Here is a 26,540-nt window from a genome sequence, read left to right as displayed (position 1 = left end):
ACTCCTCTCTCGTGCACCAGCACAATAATTTCCAAGCTGGCTGTGCAAATGCTGCCAGCTTTTTGTTAGCAGCTAATTGAGAAAGCTGAAAGCCAACCAGATAGTGCTCTGGGTGTAGCTGTTTCCTGAGGGTTTTTGGTTAATTCCTTCCGAGTTACCTCCCCCTCTCCAGCTGATCTTGTCTGTAAATTGTATTGTGGTTGAATTCACGTCAAACTACAAGGCACGTTGAGAGACTGACTCACAGTGTGCCCTGCTGGCAAGCAGGGGGCTTTGTCTTAATCAATGTACAGTGCCCCATCCTCTGAGAGAAAATCAGCTGTGCCCATACAAGAGAGGGACAAAGCAAGGACGTGCTGCTGTGTGGAATACTTCCCATCCTGCCTGCTGAACAGGGACCTGGGGCTGCCTTTTTTCTATAGAGCATTGCTCCGTTTGCTTCAAGGAGGTTGTGAAATTGGAGACTGAGAGAAGGAGCTGGGAGGGAGGCTCAATAGGGAACCATTGCTATGAGGAGTGGATCCCAAAATTAACCAGCCTGCTCAAAGGCAGTGCAGAAGGCTGCCCTCAGCCATGCATCCTAGTCTTGATTAAGATGGATGGTTCTCCCGTGTGGGGATTTGCTCCAGGAATGGGAGAGCCACGCTGGAGAGAAGATGGAGTCAGGAGCTGCTGTGTCTGCAGCAGCCTTGTGTGCAGGGATAAGAAAGTGGCAGACCTCGCTCTGTGCCTGGTGTCCAAATAACTTCTGCTGCAGAACCTGGTGGATCAAACTCTTCCATGGTGGTAGAGTCAGGACTGATCTTGTGCGCTGCACTTGGTTCTGAAATGGAGCGCAGGCTTTCCTGGGTAAAACTTGTGGGAAATCTCCAACTATTTTTCAAAACTCTATTTTTAGCAATCAAAGTTCAGAATGATCTCGTGGTCAGGACTGCCAACGTGCTTTGTGCTCTGGTGCTTTTCTGTCACTGGGAAACCTGCAAAGTCAGATGTAAACCCAGAGCAGCAAATAAAAACTGCCCCCAATGAGGGGAACTTCCACGTGCCCCTAAGCTGGGGTGGCATCAAACCAATGGTCTGCAGTGGGCACCAGCCAGGCTTCCAGCTATTGGGGTTCTATTTAAGTGTGAGAACTACAGAGAGGAAACATCTGGACAATAAAAAAAATAAAAATAAGAAGGGCTGTTTTATTGAGGAGCTTCATTCCAGTTCTGTCTAGCATTTCTCTTCTCCAAGGGCAGTGCTGGGGAAGCCCTGGCTCATCCTTCAGCCTTTTCCATTGTCTTTCTTTTCCCTGGAGCGACCTCTCCCATTTCCTTGGCCTGGCTTTGGTGAGGCCGAGGCTCTGCGTGTACCTCAAATTGCTCCCTAACTCCTAAGGGCTTGTGAGGAGGAAGAGATGAATCATTCCGACTAGAGCACGTGCTATTACAATATTCATGCAACCTGCGATGCGGTGGTGATGGGGAGGTGAACGTATTGATCTGCAAGCGGTACTGAGAGGGCTAAAATTGTTTTTTTCATGCAGTGTGCAAGTTCTTTATGGCAGTATTTACACATGCTGCTGCGTATGTTATCAGACGAAGTAGGGTGATTTCTGAGCTGTTTCTGGTCCTTGCCTGGAAAGAATTACAGCTGCTGCTTGCTTGATGCGACTGGTAAAACTGTGGAACTGCGCTGTGTTTCCTCATGGGCAGAATTAAAATTAGCAACTAGACTTCCGAGTTTGAATGGCTTGTTTCAAGCAAGGTTACCTTAGTGATTTTCCTAGAAACTGAGGCCTCTACCTAATTTGTTGAAAACTGAAGCAGTTTGTAGCTGTTCTTAAGCGACTGACCTTTTGGGACTCTGCTTTCAGAGGCATCCACTGACAGGAAGGTGGGACAGGCATGTTCAAAGTGGGAATCTCTCTGTGTCAAAGCAGTATTTTGCAGAACCTCCAAGGGCACTGCTGCATTTCACACCCCCTGGTTTTGTGCCCCTGAAATGGCACGTGCTTAGGGAAAAGAGGAAAAGCTGCAGCCTGGGATGTTTGGAGGGGCTGCGGCGGCATTCCGGCTGCGACATTCCCTTGTTCCCGCTGCACTCCAGGCATCCTCTTTCTGGGGTTTGTGGAGCTGGGCTGGGAGACAGGCAGGGAGCTGCCTCAGCTTAAAAATATAATTAACCCTCATCAGTTTCTTGATTCCTGGTGAACAGTTGGCATCATGAAACCAGGGCCTGGGACATGCAGAGGTTAAAGCTTATCCAGTAGCGCTAATAGACTGAAATAGGAACTTGTCCTCTGAATTCCAGTATTGTGTTCTAGTTGCTGCATCATCTTTTTTTGTCATCTAACCTGGCATCTACTTTAATTGCTGCCTATTTGTGTCCTGGTCTGGTGTCTCCAACCCCTGTGCTACCCCAGACTGCTGCATCTAACAGCCTGTTGGGTTGTTACCGTATGGGTTGCCATAACTGAAGTGTTACAACACTCACCTGCCTGTGTTAGCTTGTCCTCTCACTTGCTGTCTTGGAAATGGAGCCATTTCTGTTTTTAGAGCAGTGCTTCCTGTTTGATCTCTCTGTAAATTTGTCCTTTGCTTAACACAGTAAACTCCTACAGAATCTTCATTGAACAGGGACAGTCTTGCAAAAACCGGTGATGTTTGTGTCCGGATATAAACACTGATAAATCCCCTTTGAATGGATGTTTTAACAAGTATTAAACATCTCAAAAGAATGTACTCCTATCGTGTCCAAACATGAAAGTGGGATTGAACTGATGTGACAATGTGGTCACTGTCTTCCCAAAGCCCTGACTACAAGTGGATTTGTAAAGGAATTGTAAAGGAATTTGTAAAGGAAACCTAACCGGGATGGCTATGTTGGAATAACTCCTCATAGTCACACTTCTGGAATAAGTGTCCCCTGGTTTAGCTCATTCAAAAAGAGTTGTCTCATTCCAGAGAAATAGCCCTCAATTATAAATATTTCATGAAATATTTCATATTTCACTTGAGGAAAAATTTCCTAACAGTGAGGGTGACAGAGCACTGGAACAGGCTGCCCAGAGAGGTTGTGGAGTCTCCTTCTCTGGAGATCTTCAAAACCTGCCTGGATGCCACCCTGTACCCCATGCTCTAGTGACCCTGCGTGTGCAGGGGGTTGGACTAGATGACCTCTAGAGGTCTCTTCCAACCTTAAGCATTCTATGATAGTTGTTATGCATTAGCATGACAATTTACCTTAATCCAAAATTACCTTCAGTGTATTAAGCCTTTGCCTAAAATATATTAATATTTCTGCGTGATTGAGAGTTCTGTTGCCATCATTGCTCTATACGCTCCAAGATTGGATAGTTGGGACTTGGATACTAGATGTACGTTGTGGTTGCCAAAGAATGTTTAAATACCAGTCCAGACAAAAGCAGAGTGCAATATTCTGATGCAATTCCCACATTACTGAGTAATTCTGCTGCATAAGTTTTATTCCATTTCCTAATGGCCACGTATCAGGAAACCAAGGCCGTAATCTGTTGCCCTGTGGTCTGGTGATGACATTTCATGACATGGAAAGGCTGGTCTGACAGGGAGCAGAGCTCTTCCCTCCTGGCTTTTCCACCTCCTGCTTCTTCTAGCTCTGGATCCGGAGGTCCTTCCTCTCCTCCTGGGCCAGCTTTGGTGCTTGTCTGACCCATTTGGGCTTGAGCCCATTTGGTCAACAGAAAGCTAATCCCTCCTGCAAGTCACCCACCAGGAAAAGGCAGATGTTTTCCTGGTGTTTTAGCAAGCTGCCTTCGCTTAGCCCAACGTCGGAGGAGCGCCAGGGACAAAGCAGGAGAAGGGCAGGATGCCCAGCCGGGAGCAGAGGTGAGATGAGGGCAGGGGAGACCTTCTTGGCAGCAGCTGTTGATCATCTCAGCCAGCTCCTTCCCGGCTCGCCCAGTGCCTGGGGCAGCTCCACTCCTGTACTGCCATCCAAACTGCTGGTGGGCCACTCACAGGAAGCAGAGCTTGGGATTTGCAATGTAAATACAGCCATAGAAGCTCAAGTGCCCCTTCCACCCTTAGGTGTGGTTCCCCCTCAGGGGCAGCTTTCCCAGAAAGGACAGCAGGAGAGATTGCACTGATCCCATCAGTGTGTCTTTGTGCTGCTCCCAGGGAGATAAAGGCTTCCAATCTGTGCTCCTGCCAGGTGAGATGTCCCTTTTAAAAACAAAAACCACATTCCTCTGGGATGAGAGGAGATGGCCACAAATTGAAGCACCCAAAGTTCCACAGAAACTTAAGGAAAAAATTCCTAAGGGCGAGGGTGATGGAGCACTGTAACAGGTTGCCAGGAGAGGCTGTGGAGTCTGCTTCTGTGGAGATCCTCAAAACCTGCCTGGATGTGACCCTGTGCTCTGGGTGTCCCTGGTGTGCAGGGGGATTGGACCAGGTGGTCTCTAAAGGTCCCTTCCAACCTTAATGATTCTGTGATTTAGTTTTGGTAGGTTTCTTAGCATGCAAAAATGATTTACCCTTGATAGGGTAGAACAAAGTAATACTTCTATAAAATACTCCTATAAAAATTGCCATTATTTTGTAGTATTTCTCCTTTATTATATCCATTTCTATTAAATGCTTTAATTTGAAACACTTTAGGAAAGGAGTAGTGTTGTTAAGATTGATCTGATAACTAAATAAAACTAAGTTAGTAAAGTTACATCCTTACATCCTTTCCTACTTTCTTTCGACCTTGTATTATTTTCCTATTGGAAGTTATTTGAATGCTGCCTGTTGGCTTCCGAATCTGTACTGTGGTTATGCTATAGGTTAGTATATTTGGATGCAGCATAAAACAGTAAGGAAAAGGGTGCCCTCGCAGAGCATGAGGTGACGCTTTGGGAATACGAGGGTCGTGGTGGGTGCGACTGTGTCCGTGTGGGGGGAGCCGGGCCCTTCCTTCCCTCTGTTCTCCATTGCCCTCTGCTGGCCCTGGCAGCCGTAGGATGCTCCTTTTCACTCGTTCCAGGCCTGAAATTCAGGGTACCCTGCAGAGCTCCAGTTCTGCCCAAATTCACCTCCCTCCTGTCCGTACGGGATATCCTCATGGTCTCCGGTGGGCAGCAGAAGGATATGTGATTTCCAGCTTGAGGGGCTCCGGTGGGGTTACGTGGGATGGAAGTTAAAACCTCAGTCTTTAGGTACATTTAACTCACTAGTGAAGCTGGCAGGTTTCCTAGGACTCTGCCAAAAATCCTGCTTTGCAAAACTAAAATATTTTTCAGTGAAGGAAGTATAAAGATTAGCAGGATCCTGCAGGCATTTTCTAACCTGGTTCTGCCATGTGAAAGGATGTTTCTAGCCAGAGGCGCCCTCTCATTCTGCAGGCACGGGTCCGAGTGCTATTACTATCACTTCCATAGTAGCCTCATCCTCTTTACAGACAAGTTTCATACTCATCCTTGCAGAAAGGACAGCCTGTCTTTGCTTGTGACACCATTTCACCTTGTCTTGACAGCGGTACAGTGGGAAAGATACAACAGTTTGTTAAAACTTTCACTGCTGATCACAGTCCCTGTTTGTATTTTCTTGCCCAAGATGGGGCCTGGCTTGTTTCTTGGGTACCGCTTTGTGCTTGTTGAGCAGGCAGTGTTCGGAGAGGAAGACTGTGGTTTCTTCTCAGGGCAGTAAAACACCCTCTCGTGAGCCTCAGCATCTCCAGCTTTGTCCCCACTGTCGGGCAGTTCGTAGCAGCGCGGGGACCAGGAGCTGCTCAGCAGGAAGGGCGGATAGAGTGAAATGCACGGAGAGATCGGCAGGATCCCAGGCCGAGTGGAGGTGGCGCAGCTGGACGTGTCGCTTTGCTGCTTTCCTGGATGCTTTCCCTGCCTCCCCTCTGGATGATACCTGACTGGTTCCTCGGGACAGGCAGTAGAAGAGCCGGATCTCTTTTTTCAGGAGAGAAAAGCACAAAAAAGGCTGGCAGTAAGCCAGCTAGGAAGGGGGCAGTGAGCTGAGGCTGCCAACCTGTAATTGCGTCTCCCCTTTTGAGAAGGGTTCTCCAGGAAATCATTATGGATGGGCTCCTTTGATAGTGCTGTGGCCTAAGAGAAAAGCATCCTCCAAATTTACTCTTTAATTGGGAAGTCAAGAGACTATCAATTCTATCTTGGCTCTTCTGTTTGTAATTGATAATAGTGTACATTTAACAAACTTGTCATTTAACTGCGCTTTGTATTTTTAATTCATCTCAATTCATCAGGCAAGCGATGGTTTTTCTTTCAGAAAAGGTAATTGAGGGGTTGTTCAAGGTCACTGTCAGCAGCACGGAGATGAAACGGAGGCAGTAACGTGGCAGCTCCTGTCTCAGCCTCACCGTGCTGCAAATGCCACTTCCCAGGATTTGTGTTCTTGCCTCTCTGCTCTGTGGAAACTGCCTTAATCTTGAGGTAATAGAGCCCAGGAATCAGGTTGGCTTTTGTTCAGGGACAGTTAAACAGAATTTCACTCCCACATGTTGCTAATATACTAAGTTGAAGGAAAAACAAACAAAAAAATGCTTTTCCCCGCAACACCGTAGAGAGGTAAAATCAACAGCTAAGATCCAGTTTGGGTTTTATTCATCTATGCTGTTTCAAATGTGCAAATGTCTAATGTAAGGACACGTAACTAAACTTCCTCCTCCCCAGGCTGCCTCATGGTGGCAACACTAAGTTTGAACTGGAGTCCGGGCTATGGAATCCAATCCTGCTCCCTGGCATGGAAGCGAGGAGTTTGACTGAAGGGCCACTGGGACTATTCCAGATTTACAGTGTAAATTTTTCTTTCTGATTACAAAGCTTTATGGTCTTGAGTTCCTTTCCAGAATCATTATCACATCTGTCACTGTCATTGCTATCAGTGGCTAAGGATGTTTTTAATGGAGTGATGCAATCCAGACTATAATTCTTGCTGAAATACTGTTCCCAAACACACAATAGGCCAGGTGCTGTAATTATTAATAATTCCCTCTGATGGCATATATAGGCTTTACATTTTGTTCTAATGTAATTTATTTGGAGTTATTTCTTCAGCAATGAAAATCGTTTTGGAGGGTTTTTTTGGGGGGCAGGGAGTGATGCAAGTTTGCTTGCTAGAATCCTTCTCTCCTGGAAATGAGGCATGTGTCTCATGGGCTCCCTTTCACTCACACACAAATGAACTGCTAATTAGAGTGATGAAATTGCTGCAAGAGGTGAAACCTTCCAGTTGGCCAAAGCGAAGATTGTGGGTGAATCCATGTGAAGCTGAAGGCTTGACTAAAACTGCTGTTCAACATTTTGGTGCTAATGAGACTTGTATGTCTGCCGCTCGCCAGGCTGGAAGTGTGGCCTGTAGCTTGTGCGTGGAGATCCGAAGTGGGGCTCGCTCGTACAAGGCACTTACTGCTTCATCCTTGCTGCTGACTTTCAGAACAGAGAATCCTCAACAATCCCTATAGGGTATTCAGCAGCCTATAGCATTGACCACGCAAGGTACTCTGCTCTTTATGGACAATTTTTGTCCAAAAAGCGTCTTGAGAGGCATATGGATGTTCAGAAAATTGCAGACTGTGATTTGAAGAGTTGTTTGTCTTGTATACCCCCTACTACCATTTAATATCTGTTCCTTGTTGGTATGAAGGTACTTCTGATCATAACATCTGTGTAAAGGATGGAAATGCTGTCTGCATCCCTCCAAAACAGAGGCAGCAGGGGACTTGCCCAATGTCATCCTGGGGCGCAAAGTCCAGTTTCGAGTTGCTTGTCCGCTCACTGCTGGAGCTGCTGAAGAGCAGCCCTGTGGAGGGACAGATGTTAGTGCCTCATCCTCTAACACCAGTTCACTGTGGTTGTCAAGAACGTATGCATGGAAAATAAAGCAAAGGCAAGCGTTTTTTTTAAGAGTGGTTCCTTGTGTTTGCAGGCAGCCGCCGTATCGTGGATGTGATGGATGTGAATACCCAAAGGGGAGTGGAAATGAGCATGTCCCAGTTTGTGAGGTACTACGAGACACCAGAGGCCCAGCGTGAGAAACTCTACAACGTCATCAGCCTGGAGTTCAGTCACACGAAGCTGGAGAACATCGTCAAGCGCCCCAACGTGGTAAGAGATCCCTGCGGTGAGGGGGTTTGTTATCAACTTCTTGCTAATTACCTGCAGCTTTAGCAGGAATAAACCTGGGGTGCAGGATGCACCCCAAACAAGTCAAGCGAGTTGAAGCAGCTCTAACTCCCATCTGTTGAGTGCTGGGATCTCATTTTTATCTTAGCAGAAAGCTGATCTCCTGGACAGTGGAACTTAACTCACAGGAATTAGGTATCTGATGAGCTCTTAATCATGCAATTTGCACAGATACCCAGCTCCTCTTAAGGTATTTAAGGGAAATTGCACCCAAAATTAAATATCTGTCCATTGCCTTTTGATGTTTTTATAAGTGTTGATGTGCAAATGCAACCTAATGCAAAATAACAATAGAGTTATTTTTAGTGGAAAATATAAAGAATAAAGATTAGCTAATAATACATTAAAAGAACAGTCTAAATCTGTGGCTTGGTGAGGAGGGAGGTTATGGATAATCTCTTAAAGTGTCTAGAGGTGGGGGGAGGAAGCTTAAAGCTATTAGGAGAAAGCTTAAATTCCTTATATATGGGCTCTGCTAGCCACTGAAAAATGTTCAAGGGGTTATGAGTCAAATAAATTGAAAACACATGTATTAAATATAGAAATTTAAACATAATTAAGTGAGCATAATTACTGCAGTAGAGTCAGAAAAAAAGTGGGTGGGCTTGTATTGTATGGGTTTTTGAAGGGTGCAGAACGCTGGTGATTTTGTTACCCAGGGGAGGCAGAGCTGATGAAACCGTGACACTGCTGATAAAGATCATTTCATTCATGTGTTCCAGCACTTCACCCTTTCCACTTCTAAACGCTGTCCTGGTTCTTTTACAGCCGTTCTTTTACAGGGGCATCTCTGGCCTATGCAGACAATATAAACACCACACTTACGCCCGAACAGGTCAAAAATAGATTGGAGAAGAGTTACTTTAGAAGTAATTCTTAAATAGGCATTTGTGTTCTGTTAAGCACATATTGCAAATGAGACATGAAGTGCATTTTTGAAAGTTCGTGCAGGCTTTTGCTGTCATTCAGGCCCTAGCTGGCAGGTGGGGAGTGCCCTGGGGAGTTTCTGGTGTTCAGCTGATCCTGGGCTTCCCAAGCACATCTTGCTCAGCGAGCTGTTCAAACACCTGTGCACGTTTCCTGGGCTCTAAGCAGTGGAAAGTGCTATTAGGTACCTGGTTTACTTGTAAATGAATATTTCTTTTTTAAAACCAGCAGTATTTCAGTCTTACTGCAGGAGACATTGGCATCCCCATTAGATGAGGGATAGAAGAGAGGACACCAGGGACTGCGAGGAAATCCAGAACATGAAGTCAGATCCTGGCACTGGATTTGTAGAAAAGAAGCCCCTTGGGACTGCAGAGCTTCTCAGCCCACATAAAGCAGAAATACTCTATTCAGGTTCCTTAGTGTGTAAAGGGTGTGGATTGGGGTATCAGCACGTGAGAATTATGGCAGAATCTGGTCAGTAACTGTCAGTTTGGTGTCCTGTGGACCCAAATGCCATGTGCTGCCTTTGGCTGTGCGGCTGTACATCCCGAGGCATCTCTGGCGACTGCGAGGCGGCTCATGGAGTTCCAGGTCATGGCTCCTGTATCTGCAACACGCTGCTCCTCCACCTGCTGGCTACGTTACCTCTCCCTTTGCCTCATTTCACAGGGCTGTGAGCTACCACCAGTACCTGGTGCAGACGGAGGAACAGAGAGGGCCAATCTGCACAAATTTCACATGTTAATGGCAGTATGAGGAAGATCCTCTGGGATATGAACCACTGGGCTGGCTCCCACAAATAATGTCCCTGGGTGGCCCCATTAGGGGATTCACCAGTCAGGAGGCTGGTGGAAGTGCTACCCACAACTCAAGTGGCCTTCTCTGTTCCTGCTGCAGCCTGAGCCCGTGTTGAGCCTTGAAGCCCTTCTGGACCCCTGAGTGGAGGTTCGTTTCTGTCACTGTTTGCTGAACAGGCTCAGGATGTACAGCCACACTGTGGCCAAATGCAGCACTACAGCCTCCATCCTTGGGCTCCTCTAGTTTATTCCTGTTTTCCCAACACTGAAACTCAGTACAAGACCCGCTTGTATTCCAGCAAGAACTATTATGAGTATCCAGCACAAACTCCTCCATAATGCAGACCAAAGAAGGAGGCGTCACCAGCTTGTCCTTCCTGTCATTTTAAGGACAGAAATGGTTGTCCACAATTTAGGACCCAGTACAGGAGCCGTGTCACAACATCTCTGAAGAGCCTTTGGCTTCCTTCTCCTCTTGGCTTTGCTGCCAGTGTCATTCTCCGTGCTCAGCCTCCCCTCTCTGCTCCTGCCCACGCTTTTCCAAGTTTGGCTTTCAGACAAGGACTTTGGTGAATTTTATACCCAAGCAGTGCTATAAAGGAAACACTTAGTAGGCAGTAATGTCATTGCTCAAATCAAAATTTGGCCAGAAAAATAGAGCTAATGTTCCTTGAAATGTAAAGTATTGGAATAATATCATCTCTTATGTTTGTGTTTCAGTGTTCATTAATGTCTTTTTTAGAATGTTAGCTACAAAAATACATTTGAATACAGGCTAACAGGTGATAGTGTAAGTGCTCACAGGTGCCTGTTGTCAGGATTGGCACACAGTTAAACCGACTGCCAAGCTGTTTTTGCTGTTGTTTGTGGAGCTGTGTCTGACAGGAGTGTGTCCTGTTGTGTGCCTGGTGACTAACAGTTCATTTTGATGGGGATTTCAGGTGGACTTAGTCGACTGGGTGGATAATATGTGGCCACAGCACTTGAAAGAGAGACAGACGGATGCGACCAATGCTATTTCAGAGATGAAATACCCCAAAGTGAAAAAGTAAGTTTGCTTAAGTCTTTAAAAAGCTCTACTTCTGACCTCTTTGCTTGATTCCTTTCAACTCAAAAGCTGATAGAAGAGCAGATATTGATTTATTGTGAGCAGGAAGGGGGGTCGATGCGACTGACCTGCTTGAGCTCTGTAATGCCAATGAACTGCTTCTGGTTTTAAAGAAATCAGTTTTATGTTTGAGAACTTTATAATGGATCTTTCAAGTCTTAAGGCCTGTGGGTGATATTTTCGGGAGAGGAACATTCTACCTTTTTAATCTAAAAATTCATTTTAAAAGTTATCAATACATTTTATTCTCTTTTTTTATTGAGAAATAATCAATCTAAAGTTTGAGATTCATTGAATACACATGATCTTTAATCAAATCCCTTTGAAAAATACCTTTCAATTTTTGAGTTTTGAGCAGTTCTCTTTATTCTGAAAATGGCAGACTACCTCTGACCTTGAGCAGTAAATTCTTTAAAACCGCTACCCAAAGAAATTGGTTCACAGGATGCAGATATGTCATACAAAGTAATCAAAGCCTTTCTTCTATAGACTGCATTCAAATCCTCCCTGGGTTCAGTCTGATAATGGTTGCAAAGTTGTTAGCTGAGGGGCATTTTGTGGAATGAACTTGAACACGTAAATCCATTTTTAATAGCTTGATGTCTCCACAGAAAACTCTGTCTCTGGCCTTTGTGCCAGCTTATTTTCCTGTTGACTTGTTGGGCAGCAAGATCAAAATTTGTCCTTACTGTGTAGCGTTTTAGAGGACTTAGTTCGGCCAAATTTGAGACAGAAGGATGGTTTGCCCTGCTTCTGCCTATTTTGTATCTAGTCTGCGGATGAGCATAACCTCACTTTTCCTTCTGTATAGATGTGTGTCTTGTAGTTGTTTTTATATGGCATTTGAAAAATATGTAAATATATTGGGGGGGTGGAAATATACATGGAAATATGCACGGCAATAATAGAAAGTTTCCGTTTTCATGGAAACTAGTACAAATGGAACAGGAGTTACTGTTAAAGGGAATAAGAGCTGTTGCCCTGTATGGCAGTCGAGGGCCGTGTCATCCTGGAAGTTCTGAGTTGCTTTAACCGTGTTTGTGTTTTGGAGGCGTTTTCCATCGGCCAAACGTGATGCTGGCGCCAGCCCAAGCTCTGCCGTTGAGCCGACCTCTAGTGCTCTGCAAATTGCTCAGAACTGTTTCCAAACCGTAATGTCTAAAATAGATTGGTACTAACATATACCAGAGGAGTGTGCAGTCAGAAAGTGATACGCAGCATTTACTCCCTCATTGTGCAAAAATGGACATTTTGGAAGGTACCAGTCCACACAGCACGAGCGGCTCCGTGGCCAGCGCCGTGGGAAGCCCAGTCCTGTGACATGCGGTACCATTGTTTTCAGTGGAAGCTAAAGATACCCCCTCCTTCCAAAAAAGTAAGCTGCTTGTCTGCTTGTCAGCATAACTAGGTATGGATGGGAGTGCCGAATTTCACGCTTGGATTTGGGAATGTTCTGAGTGACTGGCCTAAGTCACACAATCAGCCTGTGACAGAGCAGAAAGTAGAGGCCAGACAACTTGTTTCCCAGTTGCTCATCTACTAAATATTCTTATTTACAATATGCTAAAGCTATGAAACAGAATTGTGATTCAGAGCTTTGGGATGCATGGATTGTGCAAGGTAAGAGGGAAAAATGACAGTCCCTTTCCTAGAGCAGGCATGTTCCAGATGCTGAAAAAGGAGCAAGTAAACAAGACAGGTGGTGTGGGAGAATAAGGTAACAACATGACTAACTGTGAATCTAGCAGAAAAAGCAAGAGTATATTCTTGCAATTCACTACTTGCTTCATAAAATGCCAGATGGTGGGTTTCAAAGAGGGATTTAGAAGAAGTAGCAATTCAACAGATTTTGACATGGAGCTTTTCCCATGTGGGGGGATGGCCTGGGAGAGAGGAAGGAGGAGCCCGAGGAAGCAGCAGACACAGCCACAGAGGTCACTGTCACCAGCAGAACGAGGGAGGAGGTTGGCACCTTGGTGAACTACGAGGTGCGACAGGTAGAGTGAAAATAGTGAAAGACTCAGAGTGCTTGAAATTTGAAAAGAGTTTGGGTTTAATGTGAGGGAAAGGAAGAATTATCACTCATGAGGGTTAAAAGCAAAAGTGATGTGGCCAGGGTGAGGAGGTATAGGGATAACGTTAGTAATAGCTGGCCTAGCCTAAAGGTGGAGAAGGCTGATTTATGGCACTGGCGGTACAAAACCCTTGTCAGTCTAAAACAGTAGCAAATACTCCGTTCATAAGGGATGCTGATAGCTTAGGAGCATGTGAGTGGCTGTACTGGGTCAGGGCACGGCTCCACGGTGCTCGGGAACCTGCCTGCTGTTGTAAGTGCCCTGGGCGGAGCGTGAGAACAGCACGAGCATGAAGTGATGCTGCTCGTGATGAGTCTGCCAAACCTCAAGCACTTGCAGTTCAGGCAGCCACTTCTTGTGGTTTCTGTGTGCTTAGTAATTCTCAGGAGATTTCTCTTCCATGAACTTGGCCAGTTTAGACCTGAACTTCTCAGGAGATTACCTTTCTCTATCTTCAGAAATTAAGACCGACCCTCTCCTGTGTAAATGTTAGTCTTGACTATTGCTGTGAGTACTCGGAGGGCATGAGCCCTTATTGAGGAGATTATGTTCAATGGTGGAGCTAAATATAAGGGCTGTCACTGGTTTCATGCTGCCTGTTGTTCTATGCAAATCCCCCATACTCATATTCCTTATTGCTGGTTGTTGTTCCTCAGAAACTGGATTGGTTCATCCTGTTTTTGGCCTTAGTGTTCTTGTAATGCTAAGAGTTTGCAGGATGCAATCCCCACCATTAGTGTGTTCCCTACAAACAAAAAGCACTCCAGTGAAAGCATTGTGGTTTTGCAGACACAGATGGTATTACCAGACACAAATGTCTGTCTTGGCTACTGTACGTCAAGTTCCGTGCTGGGAATGAAGTTGGAGAACGCTCCATCTGCTCTGTCCGTTCCGTCACTAGGAGCACTGCATGCACTGGAGACCGTCCTGGCTTTCACATGGACTTGCACCATTAACTTTAAAAAGAAAGGGGGGGGAAAAAAAAAGATAATGAGGTTATCTTTTGTCTGTAAGTAAATGACTACTTGCCTAGGAGGAGCCCTGGAAAATGAACTGGGAAAATGATGTAAATCAAAAATATGTGAAACTTGGAGTATTGCCTCTTAATTTCAGACAGTAAGACAACATGAGAAATTAGGGGCCTGACTAGCTGAGATTGTAGTGTGGCAAACTTCAAACTGGTGTAAGCTGGCATTGCCCCTGAAAAAGAGCGTCCCGTGTCTACGTTGTCCCATCCCCTTTGCTAGGAGAGTCCCAGGCCGACTTTTTTTCCATCCTTGGTGCTCGAACCTGCCATAGTGCAGGGGCAGAGTGAGGTGGGCAGGGGCCTGCTCTGGGTGGAAAAGAACCTAGAACTACATGGGCTTCTTGGGCCATCCAAACCTTCGCGTACCTGCGTGTATCTGCAGATGGGACAGGGAAGGACAGTGCAGAAGAGCAGGAGAGCTCAGAGCAGGTTCATGGGCAAACCCCATACTTGGAGGCTACACGATGCGCTGGGCGAGCTCATTGCTACCCAGGACAGGAAGCCTCTCCTCTCATCTCCCCTCTTACATGCCCCAGCTGTAAGTTTTTATTTATTTACCTTTTGTTTATCTATTTCCCTTGCGTTAATGCCAGCATTTGTCACACCCATCTGCGAGCTGATTTAGCCAGCTCTTCCCTTCCCCCTCCCAAAGACAAATAAAACCTGGGACTTTCTATCAGATTAGTGAGATAAAGCAGCTCAGCAAAGGGATTGATGAGCACGGCGCAGGCTTAAGGGAGGGCACCGCGCTGTGAGCCGGTGCGAGTGGAAGAGGCAGGGCTGCAATGAGCCCAGCTTTTAGGGGTTAGCTTGTAGATGTCTGCAGTATTGCAATCCTAAAGGTAAGAAATTTGAGAAAAGGAAACTGGGTTTAGAACTGCTTCCTTTCTCCAACATGCGTCTTCAAGATGCACTCTTCTTATGTCCCTCAAACACGCTTAGTTTTCTGTTTAAAATCAGGCTGGACTGAAACAACTTGCAAAACCCCCAAACTGAGCCAAACCCCCAAAGCACTGGTTTGATTTCTTATTTATCAAGTCAGTGTTGCTGAAATGATAGGGCTCCTCCCTGACTCTTGGTAGGTTTTATGTCCTTAGCCTTGCGAGACTGTTTGCAGAGCAGCGGCAGTGAAGTAGCAGCTGTGCTGAGATGTGGTGGCTGTGGAAAGAGTAACAGGCATTTCTAGCAACTTGATAAAAGTTGCATTATGGAGCAAATGGAAACTAAAGCCACAGTTACCATAGCACCTTTTTTTTTTTTTCCTCTCTTACAAGTTCTCCCTATTATTTAACATATCTAAGCACTGCTGTAACAGGTCTTTGCATCACTGCCGACCTTCAGTTAAGAAGGGCGATGTATCCTTGCATGAAACATCTGTCTATCCACAAAAGGATGCTGCTCTGTTTCCATCCTCTGTGTAACAGCTAGCCCTGGTTTTCCTCTGTTAGGCTGTAATTCAGCCATCCCATTCTTCCTATTCATTCCTTCACTAAATAGGCAGGGATTTAGGCAGGTGCTAAAATGCCTTGCTGCTCTGTGGTCCTGTTAGAAGCTGAGGCTGTAGCCCTGGAGACAAATGGCTTTTGGAAGGGAGGGAGCCCAGTCCTGCCTGGTGCCTGTATGCAGTTTGCATGTCACTTGTGAATTGCTTCTGTGTAAGTGCAATAAGTGCTAGGAAAGTAGACCAATAAGAAAACGTGCTCATTCCCACTTATTAGATAACAAAGCAGATAAAATCTGACGGCTTCGAGTCGATGCGCTAGGCTCAGCTCCTCGTTCATGCACAGCTTGGAAGACTTGCAGTGTCACACGTCTAGCTGCAGATAAGCACCATCATTAAAAAAAAAAAAAAAAAAAAAAGTGTTTGTGGCGAGCCCAAAGCTGGAAAGCCGGGTGGCAAGGAAGAAATGAGTTGGGTTCCCGCAGATACCAAAGCGCCGCTCCAGCTCAGCACTGCTGTGGGCAGACAGGACCACCCCGGTGTGGTGCGGCAGGTCGCCTGGTTCTCTTGCAGCTGTGGCTGCCTCCTCCGCAATTTGAGCTTTTAACTAAAAAAAAAAAGAGGCCCCTCTGTTCTTGGAGTTCAAAGGGAACCTTTCGAGCATTAGCAGCATGGCAGCTGGAGCAACCAGGTTTTGCAGGCAGCTTGAAGTGGTAGCTGGGTGCAGTTCAACCCATCCTCTGGGGGGGCTGTTATTGCCAAAATCCAAGGGCTGGGGGGCAAATAACCGGTTGCCCGCGAGGTCTCTGCGTGTGTCCCCAAGGGTTGCTTGCGGTTTGGGCGCGCACGCCAGTGCTGCCGCTTCTTGCTTTGGTCCTGGCTCTGGTGTCTGGCGGGTGCGAGCCGTGGCTTTGGGTGGCAGGGCCTGGCCGGGAGCACCCACAGTTGCCCCACGCTTAAGGCTATGGCTTCCTGCGGGTTTCCTGCCGCTTGCCTGCCCCGTGGATGGGCCTCGGGGAAGGGCAGCCTGCGTGCCCGTCGTGGGCCGCTGCCGCCGCCTCATGGGCTGGGGGGATTCGGTTTCACACTGGGGGATTTCAAGCAGCCGCCGCGGCTCCCGGGAGGAAGGAAGAGGCAGCGATACCTTCCTCATTGGCCCGAGCAGAAACCAGGAGCTTCTGCTGGGCTCTGGGAGTGGTTTAGGGGCCGAGCTCTGCGCCGGGGGAGCCCCCGCGATGCCAGAGGGAGCGAGAGCCCCGCGGCGCCCGGGGCCTCTCGCGGGGGACGCGGCGCCGAGGCTCAGGGTAACGCTGCCCCCGCGCGCGCTCCCCGCGTGCATGTGCGCCGCCGCCGCGGCCCCGCGCTCCATCCCGCCGCCTTTGTCTCCCGCGCGCTCACCCAGGCACCGGAGCCGCGCACGGCCGCTGCGCCGGGGGCGCCCCGGCTGCCCCTGAGCGCCATGCGGGGTCCCCCGTTGTCCCCGTGCGCTCCCCGTTTGCCTCATCTCCATCTGCGCCTGCTGCTTCTCTCTCCCTGGAGGGATCTTGGGGGTTGTTCCTCCCTGCGAGTTTGCAGGTTGCTCCATGTTTCTTCCCATCCTTTTGCCAACTAACAATTTGAGGGGGGTGGAGGGATGCGGAGCCCCCCTTTCCCCTCTATCCCACAGATCCTTCCCCCAAAATATTAGTGCTTTGACTCGAGGCATTTCAGGCGAGAAGAGAGCGCAGAGCCAGCTCGGCTGCAGGGAGGGGACCCCCTCATCCCCCACAGGGTACAAGCAGCCACATGCCAGACACCCCGAGCGAGGGCAGTGAGGGGCGTCCGCGGGGCCCCGCTGTGGTAGCCCTTGCGAGAAGGAAATCCAAACTCGGGGCATCTTCTGCAGCCATCAGTGTTTTGAGGGCGCAGCACCGGCGTGCTTGCCTCCCCATCGCCACAGCGGGGTCACGTTGCCCATCACAGCCCAGCAGCGCACACAGTTTTTCCTTTTCTTTCAGCATGGATGCATTTCTTCTTTTTTTTTTTTCTTTCTTTCCTCTATTTGTTGTTATTTATGTCGTTATTGCTTTGTTATGGAAAAACCTAAAAAAAAAAAAAAAAAAAAAAAAAAAAAAGTTGCGTCCTTCCCGCGAGCAGCAGCGCTGCCGCCCGCGCGGCCCATGTGACTGCGGAGCCCGGCGCAAGAGGAAGCGGCAGAGGTCAGTGCAAAGGCGCTCTGCCCGGCCCCGCTCATGGTGGACGGAGCGAGGCTAAACCCGTCCCACTTATTTATTTATTTTTTTCCTTTTCACGTGCTTTGGAGGTTTTTTTTATTAGCTGCCGTATGTGGCTCTTTCCCTAAACACACCTTTCTTGCAGTGGCGTTGAGGGAGTTTCAGGAATTCAGAGGGAAGCGAGCGAGGCAAACAGAAGTAAATTTTGAGCACTTGGGATTTGACGAGGGATTTAATGCTGTCATTTCCCCTCTCAATAGAAACACATCAGTGGCTTTGAGGTTAGGTTATCGATTATGAAAGAATTAAACAAAACTGGGGCTAATGTGTGGCCACTTAGACTATTTTGGAATACCTTAATGCAAAGGGGTAATTTTAGGTGGGAATCACTGCTTTAGCAGAATTTTGCGAACATGATTTATTTCATATCTGACCTTTTGGAAACCAAAACCAATGGATCTGTAAGGATTCTATTTTTTGCTTTAAACAACCCAAATGGGTACCCAGCTGATGCCAACCACTGCTACCTGCATGGGCATTGCGTGTTGCTTTTTGTTTTATTAGCAATTATTCAACGTGGGCCTTCTCGCCTTCTGGCTGGGGGAAAGGCAACTTCCTTTCTAACCCTGTTTTATTGCCCAAATTCCCATCCAACTCAACATCAGCAACATCTCAGTAGAGAAAACAGAGGAAGAAATAAATAAAAAGGTATTTGGCAGGGAAGGACTCATATTTTGAAAGGAGGCATCTTGAGAGTCTAGACAGCCGCACGGCTAGCTGCGATTTTTTGTTTTTTCCCTTCTTTTCCCAAGGCAGCCGGGGCAGCCGTCGGCCCTCGCGCAGGGGCAGGAGGCGCCGCGCTTGGCGGGCGCTGCGGCGGGCGCTGCGGCGGGCGCGGGGCCCTGCGCCCGCATGACAGCAGCAGCAGCAGCAGCAGCGCAGCGCTGCGGCCCCGCTCGCCCGCGCCGTTGCTTAGCAGCGGCTCTTACGGACCGAGCGGGCCGCTGATTTGCCAGCCTCCCGCAGACACATGGTAAGGTCCTCGCCAGCCTATCATCTAGAGGCGCTTTTGCACGCCGGCTGCATACTGCTGAGCTCCCCTACCTGAATGTGATGAGAAAAAGACACACTTAAATGAAACCGTTTTTTCCCCCTATTTTTTTTTTTTTCCTCCCCTCCAAATCCCTTTCTGGTGCTGTTTCCATAACCATCCCCCTCCTTCTCTTCCCCCCCAAAAAGCCATGAAACGGCGACCGGAACAAGGAAAAGAGGTTAGTGGGTTAAGTGGTGTGTGTTTCCTGCGTTCGCAAAGGTGCCGACAGCGAGGAGGGCGGCTGCGATGCGGCCATTAGTTACAGATGGAGGCTGGAGATCCGCGCAGCGCGGCGAGAGCTCCCGGGTGTCCTCCCAGCACGGCAGGCTTTAGACCTCTTGGAAAACCTGCATCGGGAAGGCATTAAAAAAATAATAGTACAGTGGATTTGAGACTTTGCAGCACTGCCAGCTGGTGCCTTTTTGTTTTTTAATGTAGGAATGTCTGGAGATGTGAACAAAAATGAGTTAATTTGTCAAATTGAGTTTTCTTTCCCCTAATTCTTGCGTTAGTGGCAAGGAGGTCATAAGCACCAAGGAAGATTTATAAGCAAATCTAGATTTTTCAAAACTTTCGTCTTTGAAGCAAATTGTGTACAACTTTTGGTGAAGGTTACATCTCGTGAGCGGTGACGGAGAGCATTAAACAGATCACCCTGGGGGTAGGCAGTGGCATAAGAAATATTTCTGAAGATACAACTTTTACTGTTTTTCCATTCTTTAACTCTGAAAGCTTTTCTTCCAGGTGTGCCAACAGCAAGCTCAAACTCGGAGATGCATATTTTCCAGCAGAATCCTAATTAGAGTTGCTTCATGAGGCAAAAAACAGTAAAATAAAGGCAAAAACTTAATATGTGGAGGTGCTGTCACTCATGAAGTTACATCTGCACATCAAGACGTGAAAAATACTGTTTAAGCCTGATTCATTTCTGTTCTTCGCTGTGTTTTCAGGTACTGTTTGATGAGTGTGAAAGGATGCTTCACTGATTTTCACATTGATTTCGGTGGCACTTCAGTGTGGTATCACGTTTTCCGTGGGGGGAAGGTAGGTGAACCTTGCTGTTTGATATTTTTATTTCCTTGCAGCTTGTATGGGGAAAGAGGAGCTGCTTTCGTTCTTTTCATCATTATTATTGTTTTCCTTTTGCTGAGCAGCGATGGGTCTGTTTCACCCAGCTTTATTGTTGTGCTTAAAGTTAGCTGAACTAGAAGAGTGCCCTTTTCCTATATGAAAGAAGCAATAATATATTTGAAATACCTGACGTGGTGTTTGGTGGTGGTGCTGGTTTCAGGCTGGCTGTTGCTACGTGGTAGGAAGTGTCTTGCGGCACGTACGTGGCTCTGTGTACCCTTGTCGGGTCAGAGTGCCCTCGTAAGTCTCCTCCTGGAGCTGGAGCTTCTCAGCTTCCTCACAGAGATTCCACATTCCTTAACGGGGTGCATGTGCCCACCTCCCTGAATGGAAACAGTGCAGGATACAGAAATATTAAAATATACGTCACACATGGCTGCGTTCAGGACCTTGTTTTATCTTGCTTTTCCCATTTATAGTGCACATAAGGTGTGATAGACATGGAAATAAATACAACGGATTGATCTTCTCCAGGGTATAAGTATTGTTCGCCTGTATATGTCCAGTGGAGTTGTAGCTTGCCCACACACTGTTTTTGACTGAAAATAGCCCCTGTGGAAGCATCTTTTGAATAAGATGTTTTGTGGCAGCACTATGACAACTGACAGTTATCTTGCCACTTCAAGCCTATCTTCTAATTGCTGCTGCTGTCTGCTGTGGACCTCTGCATACAGCACCTGCAAAACACACATTTTATGCAGAAAATAAGTGGTGCTGTGTTATTTCCTTGACATACGATAGCCTTGCTGGAGCTTCTCAACTATTTAATTTTGTTTACCGTTGGTAAGAGTTAAATCTTTGTTTTATTTTTAGATCTTCTGGCTGATTCCGCCTACTCTGCAGAATCTAGAACTTTATGAAGAATGGGTCCTCTCAGGAAAGCAAAGTGATATCTTCCTGGGAGACAGGGTGGAGCGATGCCAAAGAATTGAGCTGAAACAAGGCTATACGTTCTTCATTCCTTCAGGTATCTCTTGTTAATTAGCTGGCTTTGCTATCACTGGGATTGTGCTTAACTAACAGTTCTTGCCTGTAACACAAAACTTCATGTCTAAACCCCTTGTTGGCCTCTCTATTTGCAGTGCCAAAAGATAGGCTAGGGCTGAATTTCCCAGAAATGGTACCATACAAAGTGATAAAGTGTGCTGGTGATAAAGTGTGTGCAGTGATCCCGTGTTGTGTGCCAGGGAAATGCAGAGAGGGCTTGGATCTCTGGGACTGACAGCTGACAACTTCTCATCAGAATTGCTACGAGTTTTTAACTGCTTGGGCTTCTTTGTTTTGGCCTTCTCAGAAAAAAAAAATCTTTGTCTTTCTTTTTTTTTAGTGATATAAGTGATCTTAAATATATTTGATTGTTCAGTGACCGGAGTTGGTGACCTCTTCTGGCAGGTTTCACCATTCAATAACCTTCCTTGTCTCTGTAGCCAGAGGAGTCTCGATACCATCGCAGGCTCCGGTGGAGACGGCTGTACCTGGGAGAGGCAGCGCTGTGCGGGGTGACTCTGCCCCTCAGAGGCGCTCTTGGGGGAACAACTTTATTTGATTGCAATAACTTGTCGGTACTTGTGTGATGGGGCTGAGTCTGGACATCTTGCAGGTCTTGCTCCATTGCCCACTTCATGATTCAGGCTGTTCTTGCAGAGCAACCTAACGGTTGCTCTTTTGAAGGTTGGTGGCCTCAGCCCTTCTCTCAGGCCTCAGTTGGGTTAAGGATCATGCAGGCAGTAACACTCTTCACTTAAAATAATACCAGGCTTTGCTTTCTCTATTATGGGACCATCAGTCTGTTTATAATGATATAGTGCATTGCCTTTTTCTAGTTGATTGTACCAGGTAAATAAATATTGGTAGCCTCTTTCTTTGATAGAAGGGCATGTTGGTGGTTCTCCAGCTTCTAAAACTACTCTGTGGAGATAAGTTTTCGATTTGCAGTTTGTGATTTTTTTTTCTTAATCCTGAAGACAGAGGGAGTGCAGGGTCATAAGAAGGCAGTGATAATGTTCTCGCTAACTAGGAAGCATAGCTGGTGTCAGCTGAAAGGCATAAACTTTCTCATTTAGTGGCTGCTTGGTAAGAGCTGGGCTGTGAGGTGACAGGCAAAACGGCTGTGAGGGTGGAGGAGTTAATCCATTAAAGGAATTAGGTCTTCCCTTGAAGCGGGTCAGAATGTGCTGTAACTGTTTGAACTGGGTGTTTGAATGTGCCTGTGCTGTTTGCTTAGACCCCGTCACTGCATCTTCTTATTTATCTTCACTCCCTTGTGAGCAGCCTCCTACGAGCAAGGCTTTCCGTGTGCTCCGTTAGTCATGCTCAGCCCTCGGAATACAGCGAGTTGGGGCACAAATGCAGCATGGTGCCCAAAGTGAAGTGGTTCCAAATGTGGGTTTTGACTGTAGCTCTGTTTGCTTAGGAAAGCCCAGTGTGCAGAAATGCCAGTGTATCAGCAGTTTTGGGCTCCTTGCCATATTTGAAAGGCATATATGAATAATTTCTCCTAAGTCCCTCATGTGGATTCCAGAGTTCCTGCTCTGCTGTATTTTGTCAGAAAAAAAATCTCGTTCACGTGAAAAAAGAATGTTTCTTAATTAGAAGGTCAGCAAGTTGAGCACAGCCCTGTGTAACAGTTCAAGCCCCATAACCTCTTTGCCGTGGTTTCTGTGAGTGCCATATTAGTTAATGCTGGAGTGTTTTGTATGTATTTAGTATTACTGCTGATAGTTTTTAGGTTACAGTGATATTTCTCTGTAAAACTGGTTCATCTCCCGTCCTCGATCAGCTGAGCCTGATAAACTCCAACTAGCTCCAGCCATCCATGGAGAAAACACCTTCCACAGGCAGGTGGGACCTCAGGAAGCGCAGGGTGCTGGGGTGGTGCCCAGCCTGGCTGGGAATGAGGGACCTCGAGTCTGAAACACGCTGTGTGCTGCTGTGTTCAGGGCGCCTTCGGAGGCGTCCCCGTGTCAGGGCGACGAGGCGCAGAGGGCTGCGCCTGAGGCACACGAGGCAGCAGGATCACAGGCGTGTGGGAGATGAAGGCTCCTCTAGGAGTCTGGATGAGCAGTAGATCCCACCAATCTCTAAAACTACAGACGGCTTGGACAGGAATGGGAGTTATTCCTACAGAAGGCAGAATTGCAGTGCTCCCCAGGGTATTTCCCTCTGCAACGCTGCCTTCATCTTTTCAGGATTAAATTTAAACCAGTTAATTTCTACCTGTTCTTCTAACCTCCAAAGCACTGACAGAGCCTGGTTCACAGCTGTGGTATCAAGAGGAAAACCGAACCAAGTGCTGTCTGCAGAGTGGGTTGTTGTAGTCTTGCTTAATATTATTCGGATCTGAGACAACGTGTCCTTGTGCAGGAGCCCTTAGCAGGGAGTGCTGTGACCCTACGGTGTCTGTGCTGGCTGTGTCGTCACAGGCACTTCTTATTCTCTCCTACGGGTGAGTGTTCACACGGATGACGTTTGGCCGAGGTGACTCCTCTTGCTCCGCTGCAGCGCGCAGCAGCTGTGGCACATCTGTCTGCTCCACCTGGCAGATGGGAGGGAAGTGCTTTGCAGAGAGAGCTCTTCTCTTTCCAGGTGTGAGCTGCGATGCTCCACAGAGGAAGAGCGTAACCTCAGTGCTCACCCTCTGTCTTCGCAGAGAAACAACCACATTTTATCCATTACAGTCAAACCTGGTGCTTGTCCAGTGTTCTTTGTGCTGTGACTTTCTTCTGTCCAGTGATGACTTGCAGGGAGGATGTGTGGAATGAAGTCTGTTGTGGTGTTGGTTGTGGGGAAAATATTTAGAAATCTCTTATCACTGAGTTAGGGACCGACTGAGCCAGGGTTTGGGCAGCAGCCCTCAGATTTCTACAGCTCGGGGTTGTTGTAGCCACTTGTTTCTCACTTACGTGCAGTGACTTTTTTTCTTCACTGATTGCTCCCCTGCAGCCTGTTTGAAATACTGCTCACTAAATTAATGCAAAAGTGCTATCCAGGTTTTGAATATATTTAGTACTTGCCCTTTTACTTCAAATTAAAGTATTTTTTTCTCCCTTTACAGCTAGAACCTTTTTCTCTCTCCCCTTGCCCTTCACCTGCAGGTCTCATCTTTATACTTGGTAAACCATCCTTTATTCCTATCCTTGCACTTATTTTTCTGGTGGTGCTTTATACACTGCCTTTCCTTCTCATCTTGATTTTCTGACCACCACCTTGGTTCCTCTTGGGTACTCCTAAAATTTCCTGGTGCCTAAACCTGAGTTCCAAACTAAACATGTGCAAAATGGGAGCTTCATCGCATTCCAGTCCACTTGCTCTTTTGAGAGGGAGATCTTGGGCAAAGAGTTGAGGAGAGGTCTCAGAACGGAGACCTTTTGTTTTATGGTGCTGGCCTCTCTTCAGAACTAGAGGAAATGGCCAGAAAGTGAAACATCAAAAGTTCCACAGGAATTTAAGGAAAAATTTCCTAACAGTGAGGGTGACAGAGCACTGGAACAGGCTGCCCAGAGAGGTTGTGGAGTCTCCTTCTCTGGAGATCTTCAAACCTGCTGGGACACAGTCCTGTGCCACATGCTCTAGGTGACCCTGCATGTGCAGGGGGTTAGACTGGGTGTTTTCTAGAGGTCCCTTTCAGCCTTAAGCATTCTATGATTCTGTGTGTGTGTGTTTATGCTTGGTGTAGACTCTTGTGTCTAGGATTCAAGGGTGTTTGCACATCCAGAGTTGGAATGGGCAGAAACAAGCCAGCTAGCAGGCAGTGGTGGGTGACTTCGCTCTGTTGCTAGAGCTGTGAAGTCCTTATGGGCCTGGAGAAACTGAACCCAGCAGGTGCTGATGCTGTTGCCTGCTAGAGTATGGGTAGATGTGGATTTTCTTTCCTTTCTGTGAGGGCCAGACAGGGTGAGTTGTCACCTGGACGTGGCACCTCTGCCTGCCTCCCTTTGGGCCCATCTTGCTGCGTACCTTTGTGCAGCGGCTGCGTTTCACCTGCCTGGCAGCGTGAGGTCTTGGGTTTACTTTATTTATTTATTTATTTTGTAATGCTCTTTGGGACCTTTCATAGGGAAAGATGCTATTATAATCTCCTTTTAATTCCTGAGAAATGAAGAATGAGCCCCAGTCTAACCATGTGTTTTCATGGTTCTGTGATGGTTATTAACAGGGGAGTGCTCCAAAGTTCCAGTTTCCAGTCAAATGCACAAATAAGGACTTTTCCCTGATGAATGTTTCTGAGGAAGAAAGTGGACAAAAACTGATGTTTTATGCCAGGTTCTAGGTAGTGATGTGGTAGGGTCCAGGGTGCTTCAAGTATTTTATCAGTGGTTCTTGGTGGGATTCTGCTTGTTTTGAGCGTGTGGTCCTAGGTTGCCCCTGCTGTGCTGGTCAGTACATGATGAAATATTATGTGATAGGGCCAGAAGTAGCATCCAGCCTTTATCCCAAGGGGAATGCCAGGCTATCAAAATGAGACAGGGCGGGTGTTTTGCAGGGATCTGCGCTGGGGCTGCGGAGCTGCCTGGTCCTTTCAGGTTGCTGTCTGCTCTTCCCCGACCCGGAGTTTCCAGGGGCACTAATGGAAGAGCCTGCATGGGAACCTTTAGGGACCAAGTGATGGAGAGGATCAGAGAGGAGGGTTTTTGCCATGAGTGGCTGCTCTCTGATAGGAGGTGACAGCTTCTGTGCTGTTCTTCTGCAATGCTCTACTTAATTCTGAGCCAGCGAAGGTCCTCAGGGAAATGTACAGCCACGCGTGATCCCCCAAGGACAAGAGAAGGGTTCAGGGGGCAATTTTCCCCAGATTTTACCGGTCAGGCTTTATACAGTAAACAAAACCCAGGGTGGTTCATACTTAAAGGTGCTGGTGTGGAGGAAAAGAGACGAGGGATAAACGTGGAGCTGTTCTGCACGGCTGAGTGGTGCTGCGAGCAGCCGTGTGTACGCGCAGGGGATGCTCCGCTCGGTCCTTAACACAGCTGGGAGCTTCCCGCCGCGCTCAGGTCCTCGCAGCTGGGAGCTGCGTGCAGGACAGGCTGGTCCCCCTGACGTGGGACCCCCTGAATCCCGGTGGGACCCCTTTCCGCACCCCTGGCAGCAGCCAGTGTGCTCATGCTGTAGGAGAGCGACGCCTAGCTCTGCTACTGGCTTTAGTTTTTAATTCCAAGCAGATGAGCTCTTTTGTTTTTGATTTTTTTTGATGAATTGGGTTACTTATTTGCACCTCAGTGCATCGTCTGAAAGTTATGGGGGCTCAGAGAGCGTTGGTTAGGAGATCCAAGGCCTGGTGGCAGTCTCGGAGAGCAGAATGTTCATAGCTGTTCATTTGCTTTGCTGAAAGCAGCTTGATGATGTAAGAGTGAGAGTTGCCATAGTACTTGTATTAGGGGGGACAAAATTGCTTTTTTTATTTTTTATTTTTGCTTTTAAGATATAAACTTGATGTGTCCTTGTATATCCAGTTATAGACACTATTATGACAGAACTCCCTCCTGAAAGGAGGGAAATATATCTTGTTTGCTGTCAGTGCTCACTGTAGGATTATCTTAGTCATTTATTATGATTTTTATT

General features: G+C 47.2%; 1 protein-coding gene across 5 annotated transcripts in view; it reads left to right on the top strand.

Moving 5' to 3' along the window:
- Positions 1–26,540, top strand: part of KDM2B (lysine demethylase 2B) — a 98,147-nt gene that overhangs the window by 16,258 nt on the left and 55,349 nt on the right. For 4 of the 5 annotated variants that reach the window (XM_088532558.1, XM_088532556.1, XM_088532559.1 and 1 more), the window contains exons 5-8: positions 7,911–8,089; positions 10,836–10,942; positions 19,802–19,895; positions 20,796–20,949. In XM_088532558.1, the coding sequence (XP_088388684.1) occupies positions 7,911–8,089; positions 10,836–10,942; positions 19,802–19,895; positions 20,796–20,949 (534 nt within the window). Of the gene's footprint in view, positions 1–7,910; positions 8,090–10,835; positions 10,943–18,945; positions 19,030–19,801; positions 19,896–20,795; positions 20,950–26,540 lie in introns of those variants that run through there. The other variant, XM_088532561.1, reaches the window with a different exon arrangement.

This window comes from Tinamus guttatus, unplaced genomic scaffold (genome assembly GCF_059628265.1).
Source record: "Tinamus guttatus ecotype Peru unplaced genomic scaffold, ASM5962826v1 Tinamus_guttatus_pri_ptg000459l, whole genome shotgun sequence".
Classification (NCBI taxonomy): domain Eukaryota; kingdom Metazoa; phylum Chordata; class Aves; order Tinamiformes; family Tinamidae; genus Tinamus; species Tinamus guttatus.
Note: the sequence above shows the minus strand (reverse complement) of the source record. Positions and strands in the feature narration are given on the sequence as shown.